The sequence below is a fragment of the Asparagus officinalis genome, chromosome 8 (genome assembly GCF_001876935.1).
Source record: "Asparagus officinalis chromosome 8, Aspof.V1, whole genome shotgun sequence".
In the NCBI taxonomy this organism is placed as follows: domain Eukaryota; kingdom Viridiplantae; phylum Streptophyta; class Magnoliopsida; order Asparagales; family Asparagaceae; genus Asparagus; species Asparagus officinalis.
In genome coordinates this window covers 8655877-8665904 of record NC_033801.1, presented here as the reverse complement: position 1 = coordinate 8665904, position 10028 = coordinate 8655877, and the positions used below count along the sequence as shown (strand labels likewise).

The 10028-nt window shown below is 38.3% G+C and overlaps 2 protein-coding genes across 6 annotated transcripts in view; both read right to left on the bottom strand.

Annotated features, from left to right (window-relative positions):
- Positions 1-767, bottom strand: part of LOC109820804 (GTP-binding protein BRASSINAZOLE INSENSITIVE PALE GREEN 2, chloroplastic) — a 4750-nt gene extending 3983 nt beyond the window's left edge. The window contains 3 exon segments of the mRNA XM_020387001.1: positions 1-520; positions 523-575; positions 578-767. The exon segment at positions 1-520 is cut by the window's left edge and continues 173 nt beyond it. Of these exon segments, the coding sequence (XP_020242590.1) occupies positions 1-520; positions 523-575; positions 578-767 (763 nt within the window).
- Positions 2288-10017, bottom strand: LOC109851397 (V-type proton ATPase subunit B 2). 5 transcript variants are annotated; one of them, XM_020421500.1, is made up of 16 exons: positions 9898-9986; positions 9686-9824; positions 9211-9283; positions 8120-8175; positions 7919-8017; positions 7209-7268; positions 6627-6738; positions 6309-6517; positions 5234-5362; positions 4949-5086; positions 3842-3992; positions 3506-3588; positions 3286-3333; positions 3085-3138; positions 2892-2975; positions 2288-2768 (listed from the first exon to the last, which is right to left on the bottom strand). In XM_020421500.1, the coding sequence occupies exons 3-16, from the start codon at positions 9266-9268 to the stop codon at positions 2583-2585; spliced, it is 1467 nt and encodes a 488-aa protein (XP_020277089.1). In that variant the 5' UTR covers positions 9269-9283; positions 9686-9824; positions 9898-9986; the 3' UTR covers positions 2288-2582. The 5 variants fall into 5 exon arrangements, with proteins under 5 accessions (XP_020277089.1, XP_020277090.1, XP_020277088.1 ...); XM_020421501.1 differs by having other exon boundaries at positions 9690-9824; XM_020421499.1 differs by lacking the exon at positions 9686-9824 and having other exon boundaries at positions 9898-10017.

The window sequence follows — 10028 nt, the reverse complement described above, 5'->3', positions numbered from 1 at the left end:
TCCCCGGCACCGGCGCCTCTGTCAACTCCCCCCTCCTCCCCTCACCACCATCACCACCACTGAACCTTCCCATCGCATTAATCAGCGTAGATTTCCCTGCATTCTGCGCCCCAACCGCCCACACATTCCCCCTGCTCCCCACCATCTCCCTCACACTCTCCACCAAATTCCTCACCCCCCAATCCTTCACCGAACTCACAAGATGAACTCCAGAGAGCTTCAGAAAAGAACCTGACTCGTGCATTTGTCTTTTCACCCATGGCTCTAGCCTCTGCGGCGAGACCGAAGGCGGGAGCACGTCGCACTTGGTGACGACGAGCAGCACACGGGGAACGTTCCCGGGCTTGCCTTCCTTCCAGGCGGTGTAGTTCTTGTCGATGGAGGCGGAGAGAAGGCGAGCGAGCGATTTGGGGAAGGAGCCGTGGAAATCAGACGCGTCGACGAGGAGGAGGACGAGCGAGCGGGGGCCGGAGGGGGAGAGCATCTTCGGGGCGACGGCGCGGTCGAAGTCGAAGTCAGTGCTAGGAGCGCCTCGCGGAGGGTTTCCTTGACCGCCATCGAATGGCGCAAAGTATGCACCTCGCGCAGACAACCGACGGTTGTGGGCTCAGGTTCTTGATCTTCTTGATTGTGTATCGGCTGGAGGAGGCCGGACTTGAGGGGGGGGAGGGAAGGAGGGGGAGGGGGAGGAGCGCGGAGGGGGCGTGGTAGTCGGGGGCTTGGGGAGGTGGGAGAAGTAGCGGGGAGGGAGGGCTGCCGGACTGCATGCGGACGCCGCATCCGGGCGAGAGGAGAGGGAGGCGGGGCTGCTCCGACGTCGTGGACGGTGGAGTCGGAGATCGCAGTTCGCGGGATGAGGGAGGGGGGATGGGGCTGAGAGGAGAAGGGTTTAGGGTTAGGAGTTTGGGGGGGGGGGGAGGGAGGTGATGAGGAGAGGGATATGAAGTTTCGGGGAGAGGCGAGAGGAGAGCCTTCGACTGTGCTGCGAGCAGCATGACGGTTTGAGGAGCGGAGGAGAGATTGAGGATTTGGGACTCTGAGGTTTTGGGTTTTATAGGAACCGGCGATGGCCGCCAAATGCGCAGGCTCAGGTTCGCTCTGCGCCCTTTTACTTTTATATTTCTTTTCTTTTTCTGTCCTTTTAATTTGTTATTTCGTTTTTCACTCTTCCACATTCAAATACTCGAACTTAAAACGGAAAATTCTTTTTCCCCCCTTTCTTTTTAAATAGAGGATTATAGCTAGATGTGCAGAATTTACTTTTTACTGTAATAAAACTTTTTTTTTTGGAACTGTAATAAGAATTAAAGCTAGACGAGCATTTTAAGTTGGTTTACTTATTATACGTTCTTTTTTTATTTTTCTGTGGTTGCTATTGCTGGTGCGCTGATGGTGAATTACGGGAAATCATGACGGACAAATTTTCAAAACCGACCCCTTGGGGTTTTTATTTGCAAAAAACGACCGGTTTTGAAAATATTTACAAAAACCGACCCCAGGGGCTGAAAACAGGTCGGTTTTTGAAATTTTTTTTCCCAAACTTCACGGGAGTTGAACTCCCGTGAAGTTTTTCTCATAACAAAACTTCACGGGAGTTCAACTCCCGTGAAGTTTGGGAAATTTTTTTTCAAAAACCGACCTGTTTTCAGCCCCTGGGGTCGGTTTTTATAAATAAGTGTGAAATGGGTCGTTTTTTGCAATTAAAAACCCCAAAGGGTCGGTTTTGAAAATTTGTCCAAATCATGACTCATCATGAGCAGTTTACAATTTCCCTCTTCGAAGATAATACTTTACAAATTAATACAAAAACATTTTAAGATGATTTCATTTTGAGGAATTATTTTAGTAAGACTTGAAGTAATGAAATTTGCCAACAACTTCGGTGCTTAACAAATTGAGTTTTGAAGTACCGGTGGCAGCAACTATAACCAACATCCAGAATTTCTACCCTCCAGCTTCTGTGAAAATCTCCTCCCACCAAAAATCAACTTCCACACCCATTTTTTTTCCTTCTAATATTTCAATTCTTCTGCATGTTCAGATGATGATGATGATAATAATACTTATTATTATTTTATGTTCAAAATAGAGTGAGCAACTAAAAAGATATCAATATTTCTATTGAGAGAACAAAACAAAAGTTCAACATATTTCTCCCCCTGAAACATGTGTATAAAACAGAGATTTCCCAAAAAAAGGCATGCAGCTACTGTGATACATGACGTCTTCTAGCGGAGCACCAAGAACCAGTAAGCGTTGAATAATTCCAGCACTATGATAAATCACAAACATAGGAAACTCCCCTTTTACTTTGCCAATTCTCACTTCTCATTAAAAAGAATACACGCAGACAAGTTCAAACCTGGAAATGTGTTTTCCCTCTAAAAATATTATGATACATGCCGAATTTTTGCACACAGTCATAAGCTAAACCATTCGTTTCTTGCCAGTATGTAAATACCAAACACTACAGTAGCCCCACAAATGAAACAGAGGGCAGAATTCAGGTGAAAAAGAATCCCATCATATTTATTCACGGCATCTCACAGTAAAATTCTCGAGTAAGCACATATATTGGCAGCTCAGTGCACAGCTTCTCGGCTGTAGAACAGCTCCAACGTCTTTGCAGGTATACGATGGAGAAGTTCCCGAGGGAAAATACGGAGAAGAGTCCATGCAAGATCAAGTGACTGGAAGATGTTGCGAGTATCATAAGCTCCTTGCGTTACAAATTTCCTCTCAAACTTGTCCAGGAACTCCAGATAGAGCTGTGATCACATAAGAAATAAGAAAAGATACAGCAAAATGGAGATTTTTAATTGCTAGCAAAATAGCAAAATAAATTTTGTAATTTAAAGATATATCTTTAATGCGCGAATACGTAGACTTACCAAATCCTCGGATGAGAGCGCCTCCTCTCCAACAACTGCTTTCATTGCTTGAACATCTTTCCCGATTGCATAATTTGCATACAACTAGAGCATTAAGCAACACAGTGTAAGAGGGGGAAAATAAAGATAATATTTTTTATATTATTATCTTTTTTGGGGGAAAGTGGAGAAAACTTCTAGCAGGACAATTAACCTGGTTTGACACATCAGAATGATCACGGCGGGTCATGCCCTCACCAATAGCACTCTAGAACAAAACAAACTCTGTCAGATAAATGTCAATAAATCATAAAATTCACTTTCTTGCATCAACTCTAATGGTAAACACCACATTTTATCAGAATGCAGAAAGCTCGATTAGAATAAATGGCAATGAATCGTAAAATTCACCTACTTTCATCAACCGTGAGAGGGATGGAAGCACATTGATTGGTGGATATATCTGCGGATAGCAAAAGAGTCATCTTCAGATTACAAAGACCATACACCATATAAAAGAAACTAATAACATCTCATAAGAGGCTAGTCTTTAATACATAAGCTAGATATGATACTGGATTGGAATAGGTTATGGTAAAAAATCGAAGTATATGTATACGTCTAATGAATAATACCTGTCGATTATGGAGTTGCCTATCAATATATATTTGTCCCTCTGTGATGTACCCCGTAAGATCCGGAGTTGGATGTGTAATATCTGTTCAGAAAGAAGATTTAGTATTGTTCAAGAAGAAGCATCCAGTAAATAAAGATAAACACTTCATGTGATAGTTCAAGATCATTAGATTTAGCGCCAGCAAAAAAGGAAACAGCAGAAAAAGAATTAAACTTATTCTGCACAGTAGGTGCTTTCCACAGCACACAACAAGCCCATAGTATTGGAATATCATATGTGAAACTTTCTCCCATAGATGAATATATACATGAAGCAAGGCTTTACTGTAACTTACCATCATTAGGCATGGTTAGGATAGGTATTTGAGTAATGGAGCCTTTTCTTCCTTCTATACGCCCAGCACGTTCATATATAGTCGCCAGATCAGTATACATGTACCCGGGATAACCACGTCTACCTGGCACCTCTTCTCGAGCAGCAGATACCTGACCAAAATAGAAGTTTGAATACAGTTCATGAAGATTATTAGCGTTCTCTTCAGGTGTTACAGGTGTCAAAATCAGAGATATCTTATGTCGTGCATTTCAAACCAAATATGAACTGATTCAGATGTTTAAAATTCCAACTGAACTTTTCTTTAAGAGGCTGTTTGGTTCGTTTCCTTGATATAGAGAAATGCAATTCCATGTAAAGAAACACAAGTTTTGAGTTTTCTAAACTTTTCCAAGAAATAGATTGTTTTGCTTTGGTTCGCACATAAAAAATGGTGGGAAACCAATGTATTTTTTTTTCTTGTGTTTGGTTCGCATAGAAAAAAAAGGAAAACTTTTGTAAACAAAGCAGAGAAGGAAAAAATTCTGACGTGGCAGAGTTTTCATCAATTTCACTTGGTTGGGGAAGGAAATCGGAGAGGGAAAAAATCTTAGTTGGCGGCGATTTCAGCAGAGTTTTCCCTCTTCCATTCGAGCGAACCAAAGCGACACAAAGAAATGGACGGAAACAAAAAAGCTGACGTGGAGAGGTTTTCTGAGTTTTCCACCCCTTATAATAGCGAACCAAACAGCCCCTAAGAGATGACTATAGTATTTATTGTGATCAAAGTAAAGTCGAGGAAAAACAGCACCAAGGTTCCAAAATAGTGAATGACATATATAATGACAAATAAGCAAAACCAATGGCAAAAGAAGCTACATAAGAAAGCCTATATGGATTGTTGATTACAGTGCAATCTTATCTGTTAAAAGGACATCAAACCTTCTAGATATCTTTAATTGATAATATAAAGTAAAAAATTAATCCTCTGCATTCACTTTATAGATTAAGACTATGATAGTGCTCTATCTTGAGCCAGCCACAAAGGCAATTGACCACGACAAATGCAGAAACCAACAGTAGCTTTTCTGCAAAATCCATTTGCTAAGGAAACTAGCAGGTACATTACCTCACGAAGTGCATCCGCATATGAGCTCATGTCTGTCAGAATGACAAGGACATGCTTCCCACACTCGTAAGCCAAATATTCTGCAGTAGTTAGAGCAATTCGAGGGGTGATAATGCGCTCAATAGTGGGGTCATTTGCCTGCAATGTGGACCATATTAGCAGGAGGAAAATGTAAGATGCTCCAAATGTTGACTTATTCTAATTTTCCAAGATATAACTCAACAAATACTGTAAACATAACACAAGCCCACGATAAGATGATGCAATGAGGACTAGTCAAGGTACCAGATTGAGAAAGAGGGTCACTCTCTCCATGGAACCGTTTTCTTCAAAATCTCGTTTGAAGAACTGTGCTGTTTCCATGTTTACTCCCATAGCCGCAAACACGATTGCAAAATTGTCATCTTCTGCGTCCTGTCCATTATATTGAAAATAAAAATTAATTAATACTCTGATAGTCCAGGACAGTTTTATTGCAGTTGGACCACAGAAATCAGTTTAAAAAACCTACTGCACATTGCACAAGCAATCTGAAAGATGTAAACGCAAACTATGTTAATAATTTCTAATTTGCTTTCTTAAGAAGAGTCATACTACTCATGAAACATCTGCTAGCACAACAAAGATATTATGGTTTGACCTATGTGACCAAACAAAAGCCTTCGTCCCCAAACTAGCTCCTTGAATTCTATGTGCTAGACTATTTTAGAATATCATAATCTACTTAAAGAAGATAACTCTATGTGCTATACTATTTCCCCAGGATGCTGCGCTGATTGGGTCAAACTAGTAGTTTTTTTGAAGTAACCGTATTTTAATCTTTGCCAAGAGACTGAAAAACACGATGGCTGTAAAAGATGATGGCTATGGATTGTGCTGTTCAAGGAACTTTCCTAAACAAAGAAATTAATCATTCTTGAGAAAAATAATGCATTTTCAAAAAAAAAACTGTTCCGGCTGTATCACCCTTTAGGCCTAAATTGGAAATGAGGGGACAAGAGAAATACTGGAACTAAAAAGAACAATATCTAGCTTTACAAAAAATAACAGCATCTGTGGAATCAAATGCCAGTACTTGAGACCCTGAATACATGTTTAAGATCTCACATCTGCAATACTCTTTTCCCTTATATAAGTTAAAATTGCAGCCACCCTGAAGCAAAAAGAGATACTAGATGTTTCATGATGAGATGAGAATTTGGTAATTTGATGATCTTTACCATTCACCAGGATTTTTACCTTGAAAGGGGGAAAACATAGAAATACTTACTAGGACCAATGGGAAGAATCCGTGCAAGCTATTTAAGAATACTTCTAACTTCAATTTTAATTTACATTATCAATGGACGGGCTGTAATACCTCCAGGAGATTGTCAGATTTTTCCAAACGTTTCACGAGCCCAGCCTGACGACAAATTTGAGCAGCTATTTCATTGTGGGGAAGTCCAGCAGCAGAGAATAGAGGAATCTTCTGACCTCGGGCAATAGAGTTCATGACATCGATGGTAGATATTCCAGTCTGTATCATCTCTTCTGGGTAAGTCCTTTCACTGGGATTGATAGAACTTCCTGCAACAGATCATTATTTTACAAAGTCAAAAAAGATGGAAGACGAAATTCACAATATCAAAAAGCTAATGTCAGATTTTTAAATAAATTATATTCTTGACGAACGTACCAGAAATATCTAAGTATGCCTCAGGCAATATAGGTGGTCCATTATCTATAGGTTTTCCAGAACCATTAAAAATGCGACCAAGCATGTCCAGTGACACAGGAGTTTTGAGAACCTGCATTATAGATAATCAAGAATCTCATCATGCATTTATTCACAGAGAAGAAAGCTCCATGGAGAAAGGTGGTGCATAAAAATCAACAAACAAAATAGAGAGCTGAATAGATGAAAGATCATATATAAAAGAGAAATGGTCCGACTGATATAAATTGCCGATAGTCTATAGTACCATCCAGAGTAGTATACAGAAATCTACATGTACAGGATAGATAATGTCGACATCTTTGGTTCAATGTCGAGAAGTTTAGAAAAAATCAGACAAACAGAACAGATTTACAAAGTGCACTAATTGTTGCTTTTAACCAATTGTAGTAGCTAAACATTCAATACATCGAATGCACATCCTTCAGATCTGCACACATTCACCCACTGAAAATGCAATACAACAGTGCAAAACAAAGTGCCAGAAGCGAAAGGATGAGGCTCAAGGATAATGAATAATACAACTAGAGAAAGGTTGATTACCTCCCCTGTGAACTGAACAGTAGTGTACTTGTTATCGATTCCTGAAGTTCCTTCAAAAACCTGTAATCAACCAGTATATCAAAAAAAATTATTCTGTAGGAATGGAAATTCTGTAAGATAAACAGAGAGAAAATTCTGTAAAATAAACAGAGAAATAAAATAAGTTATATCAAATGAACCTAGTCTAGCATAACAAAAAAAATAAAAAGATTTCAAAAGCACAAAGAAGTGAATTTGTAAATCATAGACAATAGTGCATATCTAGAATGATTAAAAAAAAGAAATAGATGTACAAGCACTAAAGCAGATACTTGTCATGTTATAAAACCGTATAAAGTGCATTTGCATGAGGTAAAAGAGTAAATAATGCAATGAGTAGTGAATCCCAGAAATCACAGAAGATCCAAAAATCTTGGACATATACAGACGTAACAACCTCGTAAATATTAAAATGCCAAGATGACAACAAATAACAATAAATATGTCAGGTTTTTTCTGTAATTAGAGACATTCAGACATATCATAGATTTGCAATCAATCTGTATACAAATATAGAGACAAAATGTCATGTGGTTAACTAACTAAAATTATTAAAGCACATGAAAATAGCCACAATACTTCACAAGGAAAACTATGTAACTTCGAAAGGATAGATTGACATATAGGCAATGAAAAAATATCAAAGTTTAATTGTATAAACGAGCACCAACCTGCACTACAGCTTTCTCCCCATCAACCTCCAGAACCTGACCACGCCTCGTGGTGCCATCCCCAAGTCGTATATTAACTATTTCTTGATACTTGGGACCCTGACATAATTTGGACATATATAAACACCAAAGAAAAATGTGGTTTTAAAATTACTGCAGCGCAGCTTGATAAGTAGTCAATACTAATAACAAAATGCTTACCTTAACTTTTTCCAGTATTACCAGCGGTCCAGCAACTCCAGACACAGTTCTGTACTCTAATCACAAGGGAGAAAAAAGAAACAATGTTTGATCAGCACTTTGCAGGACCTTAAATAATCATATACATGTTTTTTCAAGCAGCCCCAGAATGCAATCTATAGCTTTCCATATATATAAGTTATTGCAAACATAAAAATTACAGTGAATTAAGCATAATATAGAAACATTATTCAACTTCAAGACATGTTACAAAAAGTATAGAAAATATAACATAGAATACATTGCATTAAACACATTAAGCTTGCCTTAACATCATTCACTATTTTTTTCCCATATAAATTATGGGAAGAAGCAAGCTGACAGTTTCCACATTACCAAGAGAAATCATCTTCTTCTGTAATCAAGTAATTTATTATCCAGTTTAATGTGGAACCAGGAAAGCATAGTAATTGCTAACAGCATTCAATTACTCATTTCACTGTACTGTAGTGTCATACAGTAGTTTACCATGGATTAAAAAACTAATCTTAGCTATCACTTCATTTTAGAAAGGAAAGGGATAAACACCACATACCAACATGTAAAATTTTTATGATTCACAACATTTGCAAATTGCTAAATCCAAGGGTCACATAACCATGAGAAACTCTGACATCATTCTGAAATCCTTGAAACCTCCCTCCATTTAGAATAAGCAGATTATTATCATAACTTCATTGGAGGCTTACAAGGTTTCCGTTGACATCACATATTAACCACTAACAACGAAGCGGCAAACAATAACAACATTAACTATTTATTGTTTCTTGAAAATTAACGTCTTAAGTTGCTCCTTTTTTTTTTAATTTTCTAACTGAAACTAAACTAAGTTTTGCAACCAACAATATTTTAATCTTCTACAAAAATATATGCAAGGATGATCCCACATCAAGCATCAATATTCGACAAATATGAAAATTAAACCACCAATTTCATTGAATTTTTTGTCAGGATGAAATACTAGAAATTGTTATCTTAGGGAGGAAGCAAGAAATGCAATAAAGCATAGCCTTGAGAACTAATAGGACAATTAAAGTCTAAGCCTGATATACCCATGCCAACCTCCAGTGTTCCTTCCTCCATGTTGATGTTGTTCTGTACCGAGCCCATCTTCAACCTAGAGACCTAAAAAAATAGAATCACTCAGTCAACGGAAATTCAAAATATACCTCAAATCATTCCCCCTAAAATTCAGAAAATATGTATGAAAATATCCACCAAAAAGCTAAATTTTGACATTGAATCAAAGCTCTTGCACTATTCAAACAATATGAAGGAAGCTTGAAGCTTTACGAAATTTCTGTGACGCCATAAAAAGACAGATCTCATACTTTCTAAGAGATGAGAAAACAGTCAATCCAAAAGAACAAAATTTTAGAGGCTGCTTCACAGTCTGCTAGGGTTAGTTCACAGTGATCGAAGAAAAACACCAAAAATTTTAAATAAGTAGCACTAATTCGACTGAAACAACAATAAAAGCTGAAAAATCTACTTAAGAACTAAGTGAGTTTTTATTTCGATTCTTACGAACTTCAAACTGAATTTAGATCGTGCCCGAACTCCTTAATCAGTAATAATTGTTCATTTGCCGGATTAAGTTGGGAGAGAAGCCTAAATATATACAGAGAACAACAGATTGCAGAGGCCGATCGCTGGGTGGCGAGATCTACGAATAAAATTACAATAAAATAAGAAGAAAACGAGGAAAAATTGTAATCGCGCGATTGAGATATTTTTACCTTGAAATTTGATCTGCCGAAGGGAGAAAGAGAGGCTGACAGAGACGAGAAAAACGCGCGCCCTTTTATTACTTGTCGTCGTAATGATCCGACGGCTCTAAACATTTACATTTTAGTCCCCTCAAATTATT